Source organism: Pezoporus occidentalis, unplaced genomic scaffold (genome assembly GCF_034315485.1).
Source record: "Pezoporus occidentalis ecotype Australia unplaced genomic scaffold, CSIRO_AGI_Poc_V1 ctg2, whole genome shotgun sequence".
Classification (NCBI taxonomy): Eukaryota; Metazoa; Chordata; class Aves; order Psittaciformes; family Psittacidae; genus Pezoporus; species Pezoporus occidentalis.
This window is the reverse complement of record NW_026913855.1, coordinates 13,465,582-13,491,345: the sequence shown is the minus strand read 5'-3', so window position 1 is coordinate 13,491,345 and position 25,764 is coordinate 13,465,582. Positions and strand designations below refer to the sequence as shown.

The window sequence follows — 25,764 nt, the reverse complement described above, 5'->3', positions numbered from 1 at the left end:
AGAACATTCTCAAAGCAGTGTCTCACGGAACTTGAGGGTAGCAACTCTTTACATTATCAAAAGACAAAACCACTCATGTTGGAAATGAATGGTGTGCAAGAGATGTATTCTGACACATTCTGCCGGGGCAAGGATGTTGCCTGACATGTTTAAACAGGACAAAGCTAACAGATGGTCAGCTGGCACCGAAGGGCTGATCTGAAACACAGGAACTGCGATTAACTCAAAACGAGCAGGAAGTTCTCAGAACAACAGAAGGCTCCTGATTAGGTCCTTAAGTAAGCAGCAGGGCACTGTGCTAGAAAGTTCAAGACTGACTGAAATAAAAACCCATAACGTAGCCCCAGTAGTTCAAGCCAGAACTGGTGTTATTTGTTAACACACACGTATTTGCTGAGAGGAAGCTTTCAACTCCCCACACAAGAAGTTAAAATACTCTGGCACAGAGGAGAGGAAATTGATGTGACTTACAGCAAGCTATCCTCCTCTACAGTGGTTCCGAGGACACAGGTTACATGTACCTTCCTACTTGCAAGCTCTGCAGTCATCTGCATAGAAGGCTGAAGTTTCAATGGGGTGAGGGTAGAAGCCAGATGCAGGAATTGTGCAGCACACAGCCCCGGGCACCAGGAATTCACAGGTAAATACCTCTCAGGCCACAGCTCTCTCATACAGAATACCTTCTTTTTACCCTTTCGAGTTCAAGGACACTGCCAGCATTCAGGATGAATCCCTGTGGCAGCAGACACAAACTGCTAGCAGAGGGAGGTGCATCACAAACACAACGGGTGACAACCTTCAAGGATATGGCAGAACACACACCTGTAATAACAACTGCTCTAGAAGAGTCGCTAACCAGCCCTTTCTAATGAAGTAATCTGTAGGTATTACACCAGCTAGACTGTTGACAAGTCTCTTGTAGTGTTACATGCTCAAACAAGAAGTCTTACTCTACAGGCTTACTCCAAAAAATCTTACCCCGCTTAAAAAGAAGTCAGAAAACCACTCAAAATATTTGTATCAAGTCTGGTTACTTTATTTTTCATTTGTGCAGTCAGTTAAGAGAACAGTTAACAATGAAAACAGACAACCACAGAAGCTTTAGGTACAGTATTGTAACACTGAACAAGCAAATGACCACGTTGAACACATTCTTTGTGCCAATCATTTCCAGATGAAAGAGAAGTACATACACAGGTCTAGTTCAGTGTAAAACCTGATATTAAGCAGCAAGTTGCTCACAAGTGCAGCACTGTCACATACAACATAGGTAATTACTGCTTATTCAAAGTTACACAGCCCCTGCAACAAAGGTGATATGACTATATTTAAAATAAGAACCCAAAATACATTCAAGAGAATGGCTGCAACAATAAGGCAATAAACAGTTTTTAAACTAGATCCTACTAAACAAAACAAGACCAACTGTGTAACCTGTTGCCTTCATCAGGTTTCAGACTTGAATGGGTCAATTCAAACTTAAGTGCTTACCCACCAGTAACATTTCAGAAGTACACTGGTAAAAAATTGATTCAAAGACATGAGTATACTGGACTGCCAGCAATCAGAACCCAGGTCTTATCACGAGTACACTTTCACACACAGCTTCGCTTTTACAGGTTTGCACATGAAGCACCCTGTACAGATATTTGACTACAGACTCCTTCAGGAAAAAATATGCATTGACAGAAGATATCAGCATTGCAAAATTCTTCCAAACCACGCAATATAAACCTTTTGCCTGATACTAATAGGATCATTAAAGTTATACACTAGGCAGACAGCGTCCCTGGCAGCTATGTCACAGCAAGATTTAAAAAAACAGCATTAGCTGTTTAACAAAAAAAAAAAGAATAAAAGAGACTGAAAATAACTTTGGGGAGTGAAATGTACATCTACATACAGCAAAGAAGGGAAAAGGGAGTTGTTTGGCTAGAGCAGATGAGCTACCCAGAGGTTTCCACATCCATCTTATTGCATATTTGATCAATGCCAGCACTCAAACCTGCATGGATTTTTCCTTCATTGTCATGCTCCAGAGTCTAGATTCTTGTGCCTTTAGAGCTACCCTGACTCGGTATGTATATTGCTGTAACTTCACATTTCTTCACAGCTACTAGAAGCAGAGACTGAGTTAACCTTTACTTACATCTCAGCTGGGGATACTACATGCACGAATCAGTCTTTTGCCATCTTCTGTGCACTAAACTCTAGGTAAAAGTGAAGTGCAGTGGAGTGTCAATACCCTACACGTCAGTACAAAAAAAATATCTTTATTTGTAAGCCTATATTAGCAAAGCCCAAGACAAAGATGCTAAAGATGTTTCTTAAGAAAATGTACCAGCAATTGGTTAGCACTGCTAAACTGTTAAGTCTCATCATGTAACAAGATGTAGAGACGCAAGAATATTGTGACATTAAGTTGTGCAAGGCAAGTGACTGGAAGCAGCTGGAAATAGAATCCGATTGCTTTTGCTCATTTTTACTAATTAAAATTTACTAATCGATTTTACTAAATACAAGCAGCATCATTAGGCATTCCCTTGCCAGCAGACATGATAGAGGAAGGAGACTATCAATACTCCTATATGTGTTTTGAGGATATGTGCATAGCACTGCTTAATCATGCTTGAAAATGTAACCCTGTAACATAAAGCATGCTTGTATGCACATGCTAGTAAACAAAGCAGACTTTCAGGCTTCAGAGGAAGGTCAGGGTTGATCTTATATATTTTAATACTGAAAACATCCAAATAATTTTATAAAGTGAATGCTCTCATTAGCTTTTGAACAGTATTCACAAAACATAAAGGCACTAAAAGAGTGCTCTTTTCCCAGATGTAGGCCTATCTGATGAAAAGCTAAATGTTGCTGCTTTTAGCCACATAACTAAACCAAACCACCAGTTTGGAAGTAATATGTTTAAACTTCTTAACAGCTGGAAGTACAAGACCAATTTTGTAGTCCTGTTTAAGTTTTGAAACAGGGGGCAATGATGCAAACACTACCACATACCCAAGCTTTAAGAGAAAACTGGATCTATTCATGGCAAGACCTATTGGTAGTTCTCTCTCTCTCACACACACACATATATCAGAGGTGGTACATGCATGTTCCTCCTCTTCCCACAGATCTCACGCATCAGTCTTCAGAGCTGCTAGATAAACAGAAGTGAAGCTGTTCGTTCTGAAGTGTGACGTCAAAATAGCCATATAACTCATTCTCAAAGAAACAGGAGCAACTGCTTACTACCAGTAAAAAAAAAGTAAATCAGTAAGTCCTCCAGCAAACCTGAGGTACCAAATTCATTCCTATAACACTATCAAAGTGCTACAGTGATGTCCACCAAACTGGTCAGAATGCCTTAACTGGTTCCAGGAAAGAAGTTATGTCAGGTATCATGTACCTGATGTAAAGGTGTACAAAGTGAACTAGAGAAGTGCTTAGTATTCAAAGCCCAAAGACGATACTTCAGAATATTATGTAGTGAGTACATAACCTAGGCACCTTCCCCTCTCCAACATAAGTTGGACTTAGAGTAAAAGGTTCAGGAAAAACAGACCTAGCAAGACTGTTTAACCTGTTACCCTTCTTATGCCAAAACCAAGAAAACAGGTCTTACCACCTGATTCCTTTCTTTTTAAAAGGGAGATAATAAAAACCTCCAAACCATGTGCATCTAATATTGATTTTTCATATTTCATTTATACTTTTTATATAAGAACATAATTAAAATCTCACTTTAGAATACTTTCTAAAGCAGGATATCCTTTCAACTGTTTTTCAAATTCACATGCATTCTCAAGGTTGAAGAAAAAAATATATATTCATATATAGTTAAGGAAATAAAACTCAATTTCACTATATGTAGTTACAGTGCTGTAAAGAAAAAAAAATAATTTAGAAACCATTTCAACTCTGAAATGCTCACTATGCTCAGACTAATGCAAAGGCTAAGCCTATGGTCCAGGACCTGTTTTTAACCTGTGTGCAGAGACAGGAACTACAGCAGTTCAGCCTTTTTTGATGGAGGTTTCTCTCCACCCCGTCTTTCTTTCAGTATTTTACGACTTACTGCTGAAGCCCTCCCTGAACCTCTGCCGAAGCAGCTTATGTTGGTAGTTCAAAAGTAAAGGTCCACAGGTATTAACGCTACCTCTTAAGTCAGTTTTTCAGTAAGATCAAACCACTGAACACCACAGTGCAGAGGTGCTTAACCATTCATAATTAGTCAGAAGTTGAACAGAGTACTTTAGGTTGTGTCTTCTGTAGGTGCCCTTCGTTGCCGAGCAGACTTCTGTCTGCTTCTCAGAGGTGAAGGTGGAGTCTCCTGGTCAGCTTCAGTCTCTGAAGGCTCGTTGTCTCCCTGCTGAGACCCCGTATCACCTATTAATTCTCTCAGGAATTTGAATTTGGACAAAAACAATTGCCAGACGACGTACCAGCCTGCAGGAGAAAGAAAAAAGGTAATGCTCAGTTACTCCCTAGAAACTGACAGTCAGCTTTCAGTCAAACTAGACCAGAAAAGTGAGAAAAATAACTTTTATCAGCTCCCATCTTCTAATTGCCAAGTGTCAACCCCAAAACCTCTCCCACAAAACCCTTTCTACAGTCCTGTAAATACCAATTCAATTTGATAGTTTGTCCTCATCCAGCAGCAAACATTTAAGCTCTGGACAAATTGTACTGCCAAAGGGAGCAGTAGGTGGGTGATCATGACTGCACAGATAAAGAACTGCCAGGAGAAAAGCAACTTCCGTGGTTACACCTAAAACAAGGACTCAGGATTCATTACACAGACAGTGTAAAAAGGCAGCACTAGATTTTCTACCCTCAGCAAACACATTGTTCCAAAAAATCACATTTTTAAAGCTGCATTACGTAAGCACTATTAAGCACACTTGGGGAGATCTTGAAATTAATACCATGTTTTATATTAAAACCTATTTTGAAATGCACAAGGTCTTCCTTACGTTCACTAAAAGATCGTGCACCCCCAATTCAAGGTGTTCCCTCACCATGTCCAAATCCCATTAAATAAACATTCTCTGGTAAATTTATGTTCTGCTCCACCACTAGAATACTCTGGGTCCCAAGTAAAGGTTTGGGATAGCCATGTTGCTAAAATCTCTCTTGAAAAATAGTTAAGATCCAGCTCCTCTTCTCTCATGTAAGAGGTAGCCAAGGAACTTTAAAAAGCAGATACAAATAATACCTAAACGTAAACCAAAATCTTCCTTTTAAAAGATCTCTCCCTTATCTAAGCATTTACATCAAGAGAGACTGGAGTTTTACCCAGCTGAGAATTAGTGTTATCCCCTTCCCTCTAACCACCCAGTCAAGTTTCACCATTTATAGAACAGAAATGTAACTTCTCTGTAAAATACAGAGTTAAGTAGAATAAAATTTAAACAGCTACTTGAAAACAGATGCTATCTAAGCATCATTTGCAATCCCAGAACCTAGCTGTCTTGCACAGAGTTCAGAAGGTCTTTCTATCTCAACCCTATTACTGGGTGCCCTTCATTGTCAAGCAGACTTCTGTCTACAGATGCAAAGAGTAAGAGTCCTGTTTCACAGAGCTGGGGAAACCCATCCTCCCAATTACACATCTATCAGCAGAAACAGATTTCTGAGTGTGGACAACACCGATGTGCTAGGGAAGGGGACGAACGACTAGTAAGTGGCATATCTGTAACCACAGCACCACTATTTGTCTGCTTCTTCTGTAATCAGTCATGCCAATTCGAGCAAGCCACTGCTTAGGAAGAAACAAGATCCCACCCTTCCGCTCCCTCCTGGAATGGTTTTCACATCCTGCAGACTTTTTTAGTTCTGCAACTTAACTGCTGCTGAGGAAAGTTGGAGGAAAGCTTTTATATGACCATCTTTAATGCTTACCAAATATTCCCTTTTCCATTAACACCTAAAACTTTACAAGATTTGTGATCAAATTGAATCTGATGTCTCATAAATGCATTAAAGCTCCCTGCACCTAGAAAAAGCCTCAATGGCAGATGCCTGGGTTTGGCATCTTTTTTCTTTCAGATCTAGATGTAAAAATTGAAGTTGCAACTCTGAAAGTTGCTTCCACTGGGAGGTATTTCAGATCTCTGTGATCTTCAATTCCTTCTGCATTTTGAGGACCATAAACCAATTCATTCTTCTCATGGATCTAAGCATCCTTAAAAGTAATCAAATTTCCAAAAGCCGTGCTAGTTCACATGGGAAAGAAAATGCATAAAATAGTTCAAGTGAACATAGGACTCATGCAAGGAAGTGAGACCTATGTGTCATATTACAAGGCATTTAAAAATATCTCCAACTCCCCAATTTGTTGAGGGATGCAAAATTTGAGACACTAGACTTAGAAGTGCATGGAAAGCATGTGATACATTCTACTAAATCCACTTAAGCATACAGGGGGAAGACTGCCAGCCATGAATTATTTTGCTGGGGTCATGTTTTTGATTGCTTAAAATCCTAATTAAAACCACCTGCAAAGTCAATTACTATGAAACAGACGCATCACTTGCAGAGGACACCACAGAGCAGGGAGAACAAGCCAAAAATATTCAGGGCCTTCCCAAAAGAGTTATAGAGCACTTCACAGAAGCATGACTTGAATATAGTTTGCACAAATAAATACCCCATTAAGGGAGGTATTTTAGTTTAGGCTAGAGCAGACCACATGCTTCCTCTATCACTGCAAAAAGGCCACTCAACACACAGAATTACTACTGTGAGGGGAGAAATACTAAAGAATGTCACAGTTCATTCGCAGATACTCTTAAGAAAAGCAGCATTATTTTTTTTCCATGTTTGCATACCCAAAATACCCAGTGCCACAAACAGACTTAAAAGCATTCTAGCTCAAGACTACAAACAAGACAGTACAAATAATCAGCCAACATGACTGGTTACAGCTGGCAAACAACCACACCAGTGATAACAGCCAGGTGAAATGAACCACAACGCAGTGCACTGAAAAGAAAATTACAATAGGCTTAGCCAACGGTAATAGGGGGAGGGCAACCAGGCTTGAAAATTAAGAGTTTCAAAACCTCACAAGATTTCCCAGCCTGTAGCAGAGATACTTGGGTATAAAGTAATCAAAGTAGAAGATTTCTTTTTCTCACTTGCTCTAGTTACAGTGCCAACTTGGATGGAAAGTTAAGAAAAAAATCCCCAAAACAAATACACTTGTCTGAATCAAGCTAAGACTACCTCTCCAGCTGAGACTCCCTGTCACCTCACTGTTACTAAGCAAGTAAGAATTTCCTTGGAAATAACCAGACTACGAAAGAACAAGTTATTCTGGGTAAGAGAAACTCTCTCCAGCAACAATATCAACTAAATACACCACTAAACAAAACCACACATAAAGCCTGGAGGCAGATTCACAGTACATAGTTTCTTCTGAATCAGAAGACTGCATTTTCCATTAATTTCTCAGCCTCTTAAGAACATGGCAAAACGGTAACACCCAACATCATGCCATACTGAAGAACTGTAAGTTACATAATTGTGTACTTAAAATAATTATTAAGTAATTTAAAAGACACGATTAAAAAAACACCCAAAAAAAGGAAAAATGGACATTTCCACGCATTCTTTTCTGTATACAGCTCAGTTTAGCTTTGCAGCTCTTTTGCTGTAGAGCTCTTCCTGAACAGGTAACTGACCCCACTGGTTTCCATCTCAAAAGCTTCCACTTTGTTCAGGTAAGCTGTTCTCCAAGAAGTCCTACTGGTTTAACTTCACCACACACAAAATACTTGATTTGAATCAGTCTTCTAGTGTTTGCTGTATTTTCTTTAGCCATTTGATTTACCTTTTCAAAGCATCCTTTCCTTGATTGAACCAGTGGAAATTGAACAGCATACCCACAATACAGCTTCAGCAAACAAGCAGTGGTAACATGCAGACTATAATATACAATATTCCTACATTAATTGGTGAAAGACACTGCTACTCAAAGTGGCAAGCCAGACCCCACAGTACATCATGGCAATTTAAAGACTGGGCTCCAGCTCTAGGTCTAACAGATACTTGAATCCAGAGCAAGTCGTGAAATCCTGTCTATGACAGACAGTATTTTGCATTTAGAAAAAACAGCAGCTCCCAGCCTTGCAGAGTTTAGCACTCACTAAAAGCTGAGAGGCACGCTGTCACTTAAAATACCACTGCCAGGTGCCATCCAAAGATATTTAAGGCACATTTGGCATTATTCCATCAGTATGTCAACCCCTCTTATAAAATCATGTTGCAATGTGTTTGTGAAGATGGGACCATGAGTCAAAGCCTCTTTCACTGACTCATACATACTGTGTAACATCTATGCAGTATCAGGATGTTAAACACATTTTATGATTTGACTATGCTTCATAAAAGCTACCTTTTCTGTTACTTTCCACCAGCTCCTAGTTCTTTGTAAAGGGGAAAGAAGCAAAGTGATCTAACTGCCTTAATACACCTCAGACAGTGAGGGGTACAAGTCTCAGGTCCATGTATTCCATTCACATTACTGTCTTGTATACAAAAGCTAACGCATGGTTTTCTTTATTGGAATACATTTTCAATTTGAATCAGGAAAAGCAAACAAAACAAAACCCAGGGCTAATATGAAATGTTGGGGTAAAGCAACCTGATTTTTCTTCTGTGAAATACAAATTAAACCAAGGAGGAAAGGTGATGTAGTAATGGCACAAGACAGAGTCTGAAAATCTGGCTTCTATTGCTGACCCTGCTACGGACTTTCTGTGCAGTTTTACAAGATCATTTTACCTCTGTGTCCCTGCTGATTTGAAAATAGGATGTTACTACTCCAGCACATGAGGACTAATTTGGAACTAGGTTATCACCAAGGTGAATGTTGCCTTTATTCAAATGAAGTGTCCATCACAGAAAATCTTAAGCAGCTATAGCTTTAAAAAAGGAGCACAGAGCTTCAGATGCTAACCGGAGATTTGAGAGAACAGGGCTCTACTCTGAGGAATGTCAGATGTCTTCTGTGACCACTGACAAGTCGCTTTGATGCTGTGCCATTTTTAAGATGTAGGTAATACACTGCCCTAGTAGAAAGCTTTGCTATGGAGATGATCAGACTGATGGAAGCATCCACTGCTCTGACACTGAAGTAACAGAAGACATCAGCAATATGGTGCCTGGTTTTGCACAGCTCCTTAAACCTGGTCCCATTTAATGCAAGACTACTAAGTACTGCTTGCTGACTGATTGCAAGAAAACTCAGCTCTCTGCTCATCTTCCATCTGTAATCATTTCAAAACTCAACTTCAAATTAAAGGGTACTGTCTTTTTATTGCTGGTCTCATCAAGCATGCCCTTCCTCATCTTTTGAAGTAGTTTACAAGGTTCACTCATTCATGATAGTTACAAAACTGTTTAAACAAAGCATTAAAGTTATTCAGGTAGAATTTAGGACTCAGATATTTTCCCATCTGCAACTAATTCAGACTTGTGAAACAAACCACACATTTGTCTCAGCATTTTATGAGTTACATGCTTTTTGTTTTAAGGCCACCTCCCTCAAACCACATCTCATTAGCCTCTCTTGCCAAATGAGATGAACGCTTCCATCTGCTCCACTGAAGGCACTTCTGCAATTTCATATGGCTTCACGCATTACTACATTAAGAAAACAAAACAAATACACAGCGGTAAGCAGTACTTCAGTTCATCTTGGTTGGTATTTTACCTTGTCCTTGACTATGCGTGAGTTCCATCTGCAGAGGAACATGGAATACACAGAGGTACCAATGAGACTACCAGAGAGAAGCCAGAAAAAGTAAATTAAAAAAGTGGCATCAAGTTACTTTAGTCCCACTTTTAACAGAGAAACTGAAACAGAAAAAAATAATACTGTATTTACAGCCCCTCAATGGTTTCTATGTCAGATGTGATCAGTTTACAAATAGAGATGTTGTTAGCTGTAAGCCTTCCAAGCAAATTCACATTAACATTGAAAGCAGCAGTTAGAAGCAACCAGAAGTGTCTGAAAGAAAATCAGGTCATTTATGCAAAGTTCTTTATTATAGGCATAAATGCCCAATTTGGGCATAAACCTTTCCTTTTCACATGGCTGAAGAACTGGTCCAAATAAGTTCTGGTAGTTTGTGCTTTGAATTTTGTCTCTTCACTTGAGAAAAATGAAAGTTTTTTTCCCCCATTGTTTAAGTTTTGATAGCACTTATCACATCGTATATGATAAGCAGCAGAAATCCACATGATCACAGGCCACCTTCTGGGTATTTAAGTCTACTGTTCTCTGCAAGCATTCACAGCACAAGTTCTTTTAAAAGCCACGCAAAATTTATGTTTACAGCTTTTGATCTTGTAAGTCTTTTGAAGAGGCTGTTTCAATGCTTCTCATCAGATGGCTGTAAAACATTCTTATCATCAGATCAAGCTTACTCAGGATTATATCCAGCCATTCTTGTGTCAGGTTTGTCCTTTAATTTGTATGTCTCACTGGCTGACATTTATTCATATCCTGTCGTACCAGCACTCAGTCTCCCTGGGAGTCTAACAGGCTGTAAAGAATAGAAGCCAGTAGGTAAGCAGGTGGATAAGAAACTGTCTATTCCTGGCACAGATAAACAGTTGAATTGGAAGCAGCTTGTACTCATTTTTTTCTAGTAGTGGTCTTGACACTGTTTTCCTTGAATATTTTCTATTAATAATCATGGCACAAGAACTAGACATGTACCAATATTAATAAATGCTGTATGTGGAAAAAATAATTACTGATACTCTAAGTCATTATCAAATCCTACTGAGTCACTTCTAATCCTCACAAAAAAAAAACAATGAACATGTCAGCTTCCTGTGATCAGTACTTTTGAAATCTAGGTGATTTTTAGCAATCTTTTTACAAGCTCTGATGCTGTTGAAAGTAAAACACAATGAAGGATTCAAAACAAAGTATTCATGGAATCCAAGCTTAATGTACAACATGGATCTTTAAGTTGCTAAGTATTTATAAACCCTTTAAAAAGACATTTACTAGTTACTTTTTCCCTTTTTAAGCAAGAAAGCATTAGAGAGATGTTTAGGTTAGCAGGCAAAGTTAGAGAACCCTAGCATTTCAATTCTACTTGTCACATACAGACAAAAGATGAAAGGTCTGGAGGAAATTATCCTCATTTCCAGCTTTGAACAGCATGTAGCAAAATCATTTTAAACTTTCAGCAACGGAGTAAACAAAGTTCACATGCACAGTCTGAAAGCATAAAAACCCTAAAAAACATAAGCTACCTAGGAAGTACTAAGAACCACCTTTCATCTTATAAAACAGGAAAAGTGGCCAGACAAATCTAATGAGCATACAGAAACTTTAATAAATAGCCACTTAGGTAACCGCTTGCTCTGTAACAATGGACAGTATAGGACACACAGGAAAGAGCACAAGACCAGGGAAACAGGCCCTCGTACAGCCTTACAGGACCAGTTATCTATATTTCAGAAGCTTCCTTACCTGAGTATTTATTCTATAGCTTAAAGATATGGACCCTTCTTCTATGAACTTTAAATGACAGAAGTTTCAGAAACCAAAATATTCTTTGTTAATGAGCTTGCAATTTATTTCCCGCTTATGTAAAAGAAAACTTTAAGCCTGCTGCTTGATCAGTTAACTTCATATACTCTGATTCCTCTGTAATGATGAAGTTGCACAACCATTTACAGTTCACCCTTGTAACTTTTCTCAGCTCTATAACCATTACCTTTCCTCCAATCATCTGTTTTCCAGGCTAGACAAACCTAACCTGTTTACAGCTTTGCCATGCAAAAGTCATTTTATGGTGACAGCTATGTGATCATAGACTCATTTAGGCTGGAAATCCTATCTTTTTAAAAAGAAACTAGGCCTTTTTTTTTTTGTAAGGTAATAAATTCTAGCAAGAAAATGCACTGTCTGAGACACAGACATGTGGTAGAATCCTGTCGCAATTTTCTGCTTTAAACTTGCACTGTTTGATTTGCCTATTTGCTTGCTACAAAGCATTGAACAAATATTTTGGAGAAGTACTTGCAAATACTGCAGCTAATCCTTTCTTTGGGATACTAAGAGCTCAGTTTGAAGCCATTATATTCCCTCATACAAACTAATTGGGCATACATTTTGCACTTTTAATGTGCATTAGTCCATTCATGTTAATACCATATTTCACCTCCCGTTTTGCCTCTGACATTGCAAAACCTTTTCACAGTGTTTTGCTATTCTGACCACAATTAACAACACATTTTAAATTTTAGACGTCAGCTAACTCCACTTTGCTCCCTTGGTTTTCAATAATCACTTACAATCCACCTAGCATTTGCTTTTTCTCTCACAGGCATTTCACCATAAGCTACAGCATAGTTTGGTGGTGGCGGGTTTGGAGTGGGTTAAAAAATTCTGCATATTGATCCCAACACCTGCATACACTACACTGCTGATTCCTTCCAAGACCTCCAGACATGCAAATTTTGCCTTCCATTTAAATAACCCTTCTCTATACATACATACCTATGCGTATATATATACACACGTTTTGGATTCACATAAGAAAAAAAGAATAACTCCTGAGAGCTGCTCTCTATTCTATTCTAGCAAACAGATGTCAGAAGCTGAGGGGTACCAGCAAGAAGTTTACTTCTTCCATTCACCGGCATGTCAGACATATGTACAAGCTGCACGGAGTGACTGCTCAGTAGTCCGTTCACATAAAACAAAAACCTATCAGCTTCAGATTAGGGACCGAATTAAACTCTGGAGGCATTCCAAGGCTCAAAATTATTTGGAAACAAAGAGAAGGGGGCGCTGCAAACCACGCGAGTTCCTGCACACCCCGGGGCACGGTGCCCTTTCATTTCCTCCAGTCAATCTGAGCAAAGAGGAACCACCAGAGATTTGAGAAGGCGGGGAGCGAAGGCAGGGGGCACAAGCACTGTACACCAGAGCCAGGCCAGCCCTCCCACACTCCCTCGCCCCCCGCCGCCGAGGGGAGCGGGCGGAACTCACCGCACAGCATGAAGAGCAGCACGCAGGCCAGGGTGGCCACAATCACCAGCAAGGTCAGCCCGATGCTCTGCCACATGGCGCCGGAATCCTCTCCGCCGACACCGGGGGCTCCTCCTCAAGATGCCTCCCCGCTGCAGCAGCCGCCTTCCTGGGCTGGGCCGGCCACCACCGGCGGCCGTCAGGGGCCGCTCAGCCCTGCGTGAGGGCCGCCAGGGACGGCCGGCCCCTCGGCAGGTCACGCCGCAGGGTTGAGCGGAGGGCAGAAACCCGCCGGCGGCTACGGAGAGGAGACCGCGCCTCGCATCGCTGCCCGCTACTCCCGGGGAAGGGAGAGAGCGGCTCCGCGGCCCAACCGAGACAGCGAGGATCGCTGAGGCCCCCGGACGCGCCGGCGGGGCGGTGACACCTGCCCTGTCTCCTCCCACCGCTTCACGACCCGCCGTGAGGAGCTGCAGCCGGCGAACGGGGCAGGACTTCCAGCGGTGACACCGGTTGCGCGCAGTGCATGCCGGGAGCTGCAGTTCACCTTCCTCCCCAGCTGCCGGAGCCGGCGGGCACCCTCGCCAACAAGGACAACAAGTCCCGGCATGCTCCGCGCCACTGACGGCCAGGGCAGCCGTCGCCCCCGCCCTAGGGGAGGCTGAAGGGGTCGTTGACGGTAGCTGCTCGGGGGTCGTCCTCTCGTTTCTGTCGCGGCTGTAGCGATGGGGCCGCTGCCTGAGAAGAACCGGCGTCGCTGGCAGGCGGAGCTTGAAAGCAGGGTGGGCTGGTTGGTTGCCCGGCCAGTAGCTGCCTTGTGCGGCGGAGGGAACGGGAGGGGAGCAGCCGGTGTGGTAGAACACATGCCGCGGCTGAAGCCGTGCGAATGAGGTTAAGACTAGGACTGATCGCTTCCCCGTGCCGTGATTTAGATCAGTGGTGTAGGTCTAATAACGAAGGGGCAACCTGGTCACCGGCTCCTCTTTCTGCCTGTTGTCATTGGCGCCCTTGCTTCCCCCGCTTTGATCTAGAGGGGGACAGCAGAGCTACCTGGCCTCAGCCGGGGCAGTGTTTTTACACCTGTGCCACCACAGCGGGGTTCACATTCCACACGACCTTGGGTCTCGCCCGCTGTTAACGTTGCGGGGTGTACATCAAGGCTGGTCTTGCCACTAAAAAGAAATCTGAGGAAAAACTGTATTCCAGAAATCATGAGATAAGCTTGATTCTGTTATGGACTGCTTTTAGCACTAGAACAAGGTTATGACTTTGTCGCGTAAAACTACTGGAAACGGGTTTAAATCCACTACTACAGAAGCCTGATTTCCCATGGAGATGCAACCACTGCAGTGGGATGTCAAAGTTAACACAGGTCTTTTTGTTTCTTTTATGCATTATTTAAAAATCTCCCATTTTAAGAGAAGATAAAAATTCTTGGTTTTCCTGTTCATTGAGTGTGCCACACGCCTCATCTTTTCAAGATACCTTTAAACCAAAATGACTTTCACATGTAGTCCCCATTCACATCCTCAAATTTGCCATCACTTCACCAAATCGAACCGGAGTCCTCTCTTTCCATTCCTAGCCTGCTCTCCCAACATTCATAGCTGTCCTGGGTTCAGCAGTAGCAGTCATGTTTCTCCTTCTTGGTAGCTGGTGCAGTGCAGTGTTTTGATTTTCAGCTCGGGAACAGAGCTGATAACAAGGATGTTTTGGTTTGGCCAAGGACTTTGTGAGCCTCATGCTCTGCCAGGGAGGAGGGGAAGCTGGGAGGAAGCAGAGACAGGACACCTGACCCAAACTAGCCAAAGAGGTATTCCATACCACAGCACGTCATGCCCAGGATGTAACTGGGAGTTAGCCGGAAGGGCTGGGAGACTGCAGGGTTGGAGGAGGTATCGGTAGGTGCTTGGTCAGGCTGGGGGGTCGAGTTATCGGTCGGCTGGTGCTGAGGTGTTGTATTCTCTTCCCTTGTTATTTCTTTTATCATTATTATCATTGGTGGTAGCAGTAGTGATTTGTGTTATACCTTAGTTACTAAACTGTTCTTATCTCAACCCGTGGGAGTTGCATTCTTTTCGATTCTCCTCTCCGTCCCTCTGGGAGCAGGGGAAGGGCAAGAAAGGGGGGGAAGTGAGCGAACGAATTACCTGACTCGGTTTAAACCACGACAATAGCCCTCTTTAATATTCTGCCTAACCTACTCAGCATGTCTTGTGCCAGTATTTAATTCAAAACATATTTTCTGTTATTTGTCGATAAGTTTGTATGTTGGTATGTTTCCTGATCTTTAAGCATCACTCTAATTCTAGCCTAAGCGTTTGTTACACATACTTAGCAAGGGTTTTTTTTCTGCACTGCAAACAAGCAGCAAGCCAGTAACAGTTACTACCCTATTAACTTCTGGGAAACTATTTCAGCTCCATCCTAGCTACACTGTTCTGTTTCTCTGGTTTTCTACTTAAAATCTACAGTTAAAGTAAGTTTGCTGGGTATGGGACCACTGCTTTCCTGTAAAACAGCTGTCACAACATTTTAGGGCTATTAAAATATTTCATAGACATCATCCTATGGTTCCAAACTGGTTTACTAATAGTAGTTGATTAATTCACATCACACCTCCAGCATTCATAACTGAAGAAGGAATTATCTTGGAATGGAGTCATTGTGGCATGATAAATACATATATAATCCATGTATATAGATCATGATATACATGGATCTACATATACAAGATCAAATATGCATGCAAGCACCCAAGTAGCAACCTATAGGATGAGAGGTAGCAGCCTCAAGCTGCACCAGGGGATGTTTAGATGGGATACTGGGAAAAATTTCTTCACAGGGAGGATTATCAGGCATTGGAACAGGCTGCCAGGGCACTGGTAAAATCACAGACCCTGGAAGTGTTCACAAACTGTGTAGATGCCCTCAGTGATACATTTAGTGGTGGACTTGGCAGTCCTGGGGTAGTGATTGGACTTGGTGATTTTAAAGGTCTTTTCCAATATAGGTGATTCTACGACTGTATGAAGTGTAGCCCTTTCTTCTACTCAGAATATACTTGGTGACTTGCCCCCGTCCAACTTTCTTCTGGCATTAACACATTTCTACTTCCCAGGGCAGGAGTACAGACAGCAGCATCCTTCCACCCCTTTCCTTTGTATTTCACCATTATCCATCATACTGTGATTGTGTGTAGGTTTCAACACAGCATGACGATGATTCCAAACTGGATCCCACATATGCTACCCTAATAGTAAATATTGGCAGGTATGAGGGATATCATTCAGGTCCATCCACAATTCACAGCAAGTTACCACCACCAGGCTCCTCACAGGAGACATGCAGACAACAAGGAACTGTGCATACAACTGCAGTCTTTTGCAACAGCTCAGCTTCAGTTTTTGATTCAGACCTTTTCCCAGCTCTTAGCTGCCTTAATTAAATAATACAGACAATTTATATAAAGACGATAAGCAAAAGAGGGATGAGAAAAATTGATGTAAATTTATAGAATAAGAAACTATATAACTAAACTGTATATGTGACTGCAGCCAAGGACTTTCGTGGACACCTAGCAATTGCTTTCCGGCTTTAGCAAAGCCTTTTAGTGTCCATACTGGCAGTATTACTTTGTTCCAGAAGAGGGTGCTAAAACATAATATTTATCACAAAACCTGCAAAGCTGTGCAACTGCTAAGTTAAATACTTCCTTCAGCACAAGTTTATTGTGTCTTGGGTTTTATTTTACACCCTTGCAGCTAGCAATTTAATACAAGTTTTAGTTTTAGCTGTACAGACAGATCACACCAACTATAGTTTCAAAAATGAAAAGCATAGAAAAAAGTACATTGTAGACAGAACTTTGCATACCAGATTCAAAAAAGAGGACAAACTTTCGAATCAGTTTTGATAAATTACAGTCTTTTTGCTTCAGCCTGGTTACTCAGATTTAATTCCATGCAGTTTTATTACTGACAGTTCTCAAGCACTCACTGAGAGCTAGCAGAAATTCTGTCACATTGACCTGGTAACTCCCCATGGTATCACTAGCAGAGCCGGGATCTTTAGGTACATAACCATTGTCCTGTGCCCATAAAATGAGAAAAAGAATGGGTAACCTCTTTTGTCTGAACTAGCTGCTAGAGGAAAGAAGAGGCACTTTGCCATTGAGTTGTACAGATGCTCCTGACAGGACAGTTCTGTGAAAGAGGCAGGTCCTGAGTTTAAATTCCAGGCTTTGGAGGAGATCATGATCAAGAGCAGTGATTGGCAACGGGAGACATGTCTTGATGTCACATTTATTTTCCAAACTAAAGCTAAATACTACTGATGGACATTTAGCAGGAGCCAAGAGTTGCTGGTAGCTGGCTGATCAGTGGTACCTTGTCCACCCTGTTTCCCTTTGAGCTGCAAGGCCAATGGGACCTGGGAGCTCTGAATTCATTGCAGCTCAATAATGTTTTTCATATGGAGCAGAGATGTTCAAAGTCTAACTGGACGCAGCTCTGGGCAGTTGACTGTAGGGGACCCTGCCTGAGCAGGAGGTTGGACCAGATGATCCCTGCCAACCTCAGGCCTCTGCAATTCTGTAAGTTGTTTGTGATGTGGTCCAACCTACAACAACCCCTATACCATCAGGACTCAAGCTAACCCCCTGTGGCATTTCATCATCACCTCAGAATGAAGTGCGGCTTTAATTGCTTCCAGTTGCTCTCCTTGGTTTTGGGGAATTTCAGCTGGAGCTATGCAATTCCATTTTTACACATGTTGAATTTTCCACCCTTCCTTTCATGACAACATGCTATTCGACAACCAGTCAAAACTCATGTGCGTGGCAGGGCTCTGCTACGCCCAGTGCGCAGGCTCCAACTAAATGCATGACATTGCCCTTCATACAAAACTGATGAATCCGTATCCTGCCACAACCATTAAATCTCCAAATTCAGGCCATTAGATAAGTGTTAAAAGTATCAATAATACTATTACAGTTTCTTTGAGATGCCACAAGAATCCTGTTTGTTTCATATGTGTGTCTTCATTGCCTGATCAGTGGTAGGTACCTGACATTACAGTTTCAATAAAATCAAAATTGTTACTATGGAAGAAAATTACATTGATTAGTATTAATATAATGTATCAGGCACAAGGAACCCTAGAAATTAAAAGTGTTTGATCTTTAGCAAAATTCAGCATGTTTCCTTTCTATTTTTGTCAAAGAAAAACAATAATAAAAATAGTTTGTATTACCCTGTTCTTAGATCTGGGTTTGGCTTGACACACTAACTCCAGCCTGTTTGGACTGTAAAGAAATGGGAACAAAAATTATGAGGCTGAAGTATTCCACTGCACTGAGTCACTGCTATGTTTCTCTGTCAGTCAGCTTCCAAACTGCTCCTTGCTCCACAGCACCTATGGAAAAATCTCTTGGACAAAGAGGAAATTTTCTGCTGAGGGAACGGTTACTCTGAGGGCAGAATAGATATCAAAAGGTATTTTTTTGTCAATATTTTGAGATGGTCTGTGCTAATGCAGAAATAATTTAATGAATAACCTAACAAAAAGATAAGCTGGAGGAAAGGCTGGCAGGTCAACCTCAGGAATCATGGCAGTCCAGTTTAGACTGATACACTGGAAGCTGGAAGCTTGAGCAAGCAAATTTGCATCTGTAAAAGTGGGCTAGAAGTCACACGAGGACATGCTTTCACGTGAAGCTCCTAGCAGCGTCACTGCTGGGCTGGCAGCCCTGGGAAGCCAGCCATTCTCACAGCCTTTGGTGGGTCTCAGCAGCTTGGGCCAGAAGGGATGAGGGGGGGGATGAAGTAGTACATGGGCAAAGCCTACCAGAAAGGAAGTCTCGGGGTTTAGAACATCAGCACTTAATTTTGGACAAATATAGCCCATCTATACATCAAGTACACTTTAGGGTGTGAAGATGTCACCTGTCCTGCACCACACATGGACCTCTTAGGTTATTTCTACTTCTTGAAACACTGAAACCAGGAAAGACTGTGAGCTGTAGTCAATAAAACTATGAACAGACAGAGCTGAGAGGGCAGTAATGGCAGTGCATGTCTGAACGTGTAATTTTTTACAAGTTTTAATTTATAAAATAGGATAAAAATGAAGAAGTTAAATATTTTAAGAAAGATTATTTTGATTTCAAATGCCAAATACTGCTTTATTAAAAACTGAAAAAGAAGCAGGACATTTTCAATAAGCTGTGATAGTTTAAATAAGTGTTTTATAGGAGATATAAGGCTTCATTAGCATTTAGAGCAAAAATCAGGCATGATTGAAGCCATGAAATTTTGTGTTTGTTCCACCAAGCACAAGCCTCTCCTCTTCCCCAGTCATTTTCTGTTCTGTATCAGCAGTAGAGTTGTGATGGGGTCAGTACCTCCTGCCCTGCATGATTTCTACCTCTTCCCTAGCTAACTGAAATCAACATTTGATTATCAACTCCTCCCTAATAGATCTCTGGGGAGTTGACACAGCTAGACGGTGGGGCAACATCGATCTCACTTTGGCACACTGTGTGGAGGATTCAGGGCTTCAGATCAGAGAACTTCAACTGCAAATATGAGTAAGTGCTGGGCTATAGACCAAACCCTCTGTTAAATACAACAGGGTCATGTCAGTATCACAGCAGCCAGCCCATGACCCTTTCTGCTCCCAAACCAGCCTGCCAGTGGAGACCCCTCTGAAATTAATCTTCCCAACAGTTTTGCCATGTCCATATCCACAGAGATGCCTAGGGCTGTGGTGGGGCAGCGTTGCTCAACTCATTGCCCAGAGAAGTTGTGGCTGCCCCATCCCTGGAATTGTTCAAGGTCAAGTTGGATGGGACTTTGAGCAACCTGGTTTAGTGGAAGGTGTCCCTGCCCATGGCAGGGGGTTGGAACCAGGCGGTCTTTAAGATCCGTTGCAACCCAAACCATTCTGTGATTCTGTGGACCCCTGCTCCCTCTCAGCTATTGCATCCCCACCTCCCTGACGTTTCGCGCCACCATCTCCCTGCCCTCTTTGCGCTCCACCGGCTCCCTGTGCGCAGCGGGGACCCTCAGGGAACCCTGGGCGTCGCCGGCGGAGCGATGCTGCCTGGAGCCGGGGTCTGGGATCGGTCCCTCTCGCCAAGTGTCCGCAGGCGGGGGCGGGCGCGGCGGAGCCGGGGAGGAGGCGGTGCCTTATAGCGCGGGCGCGGCGGGCAGCGCCGGCAGAGCCTAGCCGAGCCGAGCCGAGCAGAGCCGGCCGATACCCTGGACAGCGCTCCGCCGCCACCGCCCCGCCGCCATGGTGAGTGTCCCCCGCCGCCACCGGGGACCCTGAGCCCAGTTCGCTCCGTTCCCTTCCCCCGGTCCGCTCCCCGCCCGTGGTTGATTGACTGCTCTTCATGGTCCCTGACCCCCACTCCTACGGGTCCCGTTAGGGCCTTGGAGTGGGTTTGGGGTATTTGGCGAGAGGATGGTGCGGATGCTCTGAGCTGCAGCCGCACCCACCCCACGGCGATGCACTCCGAGAACCAGGCGGCGGGAGGGCCGGGCCGTGCTGGGGCGGTCAGAGGGGGGAACCGGGCGGCGGGAGCGAGCCATGTGCCCCTCCGCGCAGGCGGTCCCGCCGCCCTTCCACGCTCGCGGGTTTCTCTATTTCGAGGTGCACTTGAGCTTGTTACATAAACGGCTTATTCCTGGCGGTATGCTAACAGAACCTCTTGCGTTAGCCACACAGTCTGTAGCGGAACACTTACTATTCTTCCAGGTAATGAATGAACAATAGAGGTTTAGGTTACAGTTCAGCATTTTAACAGTTACAGTGGGACCATGCAGTCATCTATTGAGGGAGTAGGACCATTTCCCCATAGCACATTGTGCCTTTGCAGCCATAGTAACTTCCCCAGAGGAGCTGATCCTGTTTATAAACAGTAATGCATGAAGTGTAAGACTGACCTGACAAAGCAGAACAGTAGCATAGAGGTATTTTGCAGCCTTAAAGTCTGAGGTACAGTGGGATGAGTAACTTGTCCAAGCTTGTCATATCAGAAGTTTGGAACACAATTCACAGCAGAACATAGTTTTTCCTACATATGATTTAATATTAAAAATACTTTTTACTACTTTTTTTTCCAAATGCCTTCGCATCATATATAGTAAATTCTGCCTTCTGTACATAAAAAGCCATTTGCAGTTCTCCCATATCCCACCAATTCAGACGTGAATAATATTAAAATAGTCTTTTCATTAATTAACAGGAGTCCTCTTCCTCATTGTCATGTATCCACATGCTGTCAGTATGAATCTTTTGCTCCTATGTAGTCTATTTGCAATCAACTCAGGATGATAGCAATGGAAAGACTCTAATGAATGAAGATCACGAATAGTGCAGTACCTTATGCTGCTTAGGCCCCCCTGAATGATTTTCCACTACATTATTGAATTCCTATTTCTTATCATGTAGGGTGAAACATAAACGCAAAATACCTGACAAAGTTACCATAACTGCACAAAGCCAAAGCTAACACCAGCCATTGATAGTGTCTTCCTCAATAGAGTGAAGGCAGTTACGACAACACCTGGTGTGGCAGAAGGTAATGTGCATTATTTATCAGTAACTGGTACAGCTAACATCCAGGTGCTCAGAAGTGCTGAGTCCCCTGGAAAGAAAGTTAAAATAGCCTGAGCCAGTGTAAATATTTTAGTTTGATTCCTTCCAGGACTGAGATGAAGTCAGTTACACCGGTGCAAGTCAAGGAAAGATTCACTGTCATACATAGGCATAGACAACCTTGTATTTATACTAATGGAAACAATAGCTGAGGCATACCTTTAACCTGTTATTTCTGGTTCTTAAAACTGTTTAATTAATCTCAAAAATAGTCTTCAAACAGCTGTCAGCAATATACAGAAATCACCAGAGCTATTAGCAAGTTCTGCTCTTCTGTATCTCCAGTAACCTTAGTGTTGAAAAATTGCTGAGATTTCCCAAGCCTTATTAGTCACACATGCAGGCATTATGGGGGGAGAATGGAAAAATTGGGAAAAATCTGTGAGGGTGTGTGACGACTGAAGGTTGCTTTGTTCTAAAATTTGTAAAGAGTGTCCTTGGAACATTAGCTACTGAATCCAAACTCTGAACTTCTGATGAAAACTCTTGCAGTTGCGCTAATATGGGGTTAAAAGTTACAGCATGTCGATGTCTAGATGGACCTGGAGCTTGGAGGCAGGGGGACACAAGGACACAGGATGATACTACCAAAGATATAGGGAGCAAATGAATGGCAAATGTAGATTTTTGACCCAAGTAGTGGAAACAGTGTTTTAACACTCCCTTCTGTAGTGGCACAGAAATGAGCACGCGTATGTTGCTAGTGTCCCTTCAACTCAACTGAGAGAGTTTCCTCAGCATCCTGGGTGTTCAGTCATTATTATTTGTAGAAAGTAGCAGAAGGAAACTTACTCTTTTTAAATCTGAAATTTCATTTTGCTGAAGCAACAAACCACAGCATTCATCAGGCTTTAAGTGTTTCCTTGGGATCCCCACCATATGACAGCAACCACAGTGGGACAGGGTTCTTCTGTTTGTGTAGTTCACTGCGGATCTACTTCAGTGAATCTAGGTCAAATTACCCTGGCTCAGGATTTGGCTGCACCCTTGAACTTTAAACCGATTACAAATTTTGATTTGTCAGTATATTTTCCATGGGGTCACATCCCACTTTTATGGAGTACAAGAGTGTATAACCTTGCACGTTGCATGACAACTAATACTTACAAAAAGGCTAGGTAACACTAAGGTAAGCATAAACATGAGATTGGTGTGAAACTGTATTTAATAGGTTCAAGTATCTGTACCCCTACAACAATCCAGTTGCAGAGGGACTATATAGGCAGGAGCTAGAATATTTTTTAAATTCCCAAGAGACTTCGGGAATTTAAGAGACTTTGATAACCAGTGTAATCTGAACTCAGTGAAGACAGACACTAACTCTTCTAAACATTCATAAGTATCATAGCCACCGTATCAGGTATGGTGCTTGATATGGGCATACACTGATTGCAGGACATACAGAAAGGGCCCTGGACAGCAACAAATCTCTCTTCTTTGTTGGCAGTAACCAAACTAAAGCCCTGCCTAAAATACTAATTAATAATTAGTATTTCTTAATTGCCCATAGCACTTCCTGAAAGAGAATGCTGCAAAGACAATATTCCAGCCCCTGAACATTGACATGCAAACTGGAAGAGAATATTTTCTGTAGGCAGAGAACAATCCAGCACAAATCCATAACTGACATGGAAACGGTGCTACAGCACCCACTCCTAACAATATCTCTCCAGCTCCGTCAGTGAAAAGGCAGCAGAGTTCTGTAGCCCTGCCATCCGGAACCACAGCATCAAGTCAAAGTTATGCCAGCTGATACAGAATTAATAACCTATGAGAAAACATACTCAGAGACTGCGCATAGAAAAAAGGAACATGAGTACTTGCACTGAAACTCAAAAAGACGCACTGAAGCCTTTTGCACAAGATGTGGTTGTTTAAAAGTACCCTCTAGGGCCTGAAATAAGAGTCCAGTGTTTCATTTGCATAGTTAGTTATAGATACCTGCTTATCAAAATCCGCATGTTGGCCTTGGTGTTGATCTCATTCATCTCTGGGAAGATCCTTTGATTCTTTAAGACTGATCATTGTATCTTCATTACAAGCAGTCTGACCTATGAAAAGAAATGGACTCCTGTTGTTCATCAGGCACTTGATTTTATGTTCACTTAATTTAATAGCATCTCTGGATCTTATTAAAGAAAAAAGTTAATCAGATGCAAACACTTTAAAATTGAACCTCTGACTCAACTAAGAGTTAGGAAAAAACCTGCAGTAGTGTTTTCTTTAGGAATTAGTAAACCCCAGATTAATGTAGATATAAAGGGCTGTCTTATTCCCTAATCTAAGCCAGCTACTTCAACAGAATCACATCATGCAGAATTTTTTCCTGATGCTTTCATACCATGCTATATGAGGGTTTTGTTAATCACTGCCTATAAAACTCATTTCGAAGCTGAGGCATTGGTAGGCCTCATACAAATAGAGTCCGAAGTCCGTGTTCAGTGACAAAGTGCAGTCTGACTTGTAATTAAAGAAGGTAAAGAAGAAGGGAAGAAAATTAGGAGGATGAAACTAAGTGTACCACTTATTGTTCAGAGCCAGAAAGCTGCTGGCATGAGTCTGCCTTGTGAGGTAGTGGTGGAAGGGCACGAGTAGGATTGCCCACCTGCAACAGAGAAGAAACAACTTGTGAGACTACGGCCTGCAGCTCTGCCACTTTATGAATATCGCACTTCAGACTTCAAGCATACCAAATTTATCAGCCGATTTGTAAGCACCTGGCAGCAGCTGAGCTTATAAATCCATTATCTACATACACCCCCATGGCTTGCCTTATCATATGTTAAATACAAGGGCCACAGTATCTGAGAGACTGAGTCTTTACCCACAGGACTGCTGCATAGCTGGTAGGGTAGAGTTCAGTATGAAATAAAGTGAATATTTATGTCTTCTGTGGGGCTTCTTACCTCCTTAAGTAACAGCAAAAAAACAGTTGAGTTTTGAGGACTAGTTATGCTTAGATTTAGGAGGATAAAAGGGAACAATTTACATCTTCAAGAACATGATGATTAACATTATATTGGCATTAATACCAAAATTATGATTTTATATCCATTTAATAACTACTGCGTGATTTTTTAAAAAAAAACAACATTAACTTATTCTGGCTAATAACTTTTAACCTGCATTGTATTTCCTCTTTCTCAGTCAAAACTGACTATTGTAAAAATATGTCACAAACTGAAGGAAATCAAACCCCATGGGGCAGAAATTTCTATATGAAGATGTTTAATTAGGTAATGAAAATTTAAGACTGTTTACATCATTGTTGGGACTCATTTTGATTTTTCCCTCTAAGAACAGCAGTTATGAAAAAGAAACGAGAATTACTTCATATTCTGTGTCATTATTTGAAAGCCAAACACAGCAAGAAATGGAAGTTGGAAGTACAGTGGCCAAGTTTTAAATAAATATCCTAAAACCAAGCATAAGGAAACTTAACAAAACCATTCTTTCCCAAGTTCTTCGAGGGCCCCTGAAGTGTACTTACCATGCATGATGCTTTGCAGCTAGCAAAGACAAACTGGTACAGAAACCTAATGGGGAGGAATAACTTACGCACATGAAGAAAAGTCTACAGCTGTTTTTATTTCCCCTATGTGACAATAACTGATGCAGTTTACAGACATTTTGTGTCATTAGGGCCTTACTGTGCAGCATAGTCATTAGCATTTTTATTTTGTTTTGAGAAAAACACCAGTCTGGATGTTTCCATGGTATAAGGGGTTTAAGGGTTTGGGGCTTTAAAATTCCAGTTATACGTGGATTAAACTCTAGGATACCTATTATTGGGGTTAAAGGAGGAAGGGAGCTAATTAGCTTGTGCACCCTTTTATCCTGTGCCAGCAGACTGTGCCCTATGATTCCACACAATTTTAAGAAGTGTTCTTGGAGCTCATTAGCCTGATTTAGGGTTTTAAAAGAGGTAAATTTAGAACTGTTTTGGAGGAGGAGATATAAAAGAACTTCCATATTCTGTTTTTGTCTTCCTTATTAAATCTGAAAATCAACAGTAATTTCCTTCCCTCTCCACACCCAGTCTTATTTAATCATGATTGAGGTCCAAAACATGAATTAGCATTTGAAATCCAGGTTTT

The 25,764-nt window shown here is 42.0% G+C and overlaps 2 protein-coding genes across 2 annotated transcripts in view; one reads left to right on the top strand and one right to left on the bottom strand.

The window, feature by feature from the left end:
* Positions 1 to 1,014: 1,014 nt before the first annotated feature.
* On the bottom strand, positions 1,015 to 13,498 carry SMIM13 (small integral membrane protein 13). The gene is made up of 2 exons (XM_062617888.1): positions 13,025 to 13,498; positions 1,015 to 4,446 (listed from the first exon to the last, which is right to left on the bottom strand). Exons 1-2 carry the CDS (start codon positions 13,098 to 13,100, stop codon positions 4,253 to 4,255), a joined length of 270 nt encoding a protein of 89 aa, XP_062473872.1. The 5' UTR covers positions 13,101 to 13,498; the 3' UTR covers positions 1,015 to 4,252.
* Positions 13,499 to 20,144: 6,646 nt separating this feature from the next.
* The window catches only part of ELOVL2 (ELOVL fatty acid elongase 2), a 42,494-nt gene continuing 36,874 nt past the window's right edge, over positions 20,145 to 25,764 (top strand). Inside the window, exon 1 of the mRNA XM_062617886.1 lies at positions 20,145 to 20,302. Within this exon, the coding sequence (XP_062473870.1) occupies positions 20,300 to 20,302 (3 nt within the window). The 5' untranslated portion in view covers positions 20,145 to 20,299. The remainder of the gene's footprint in view (positions 20,303 to 25,764) is intronic.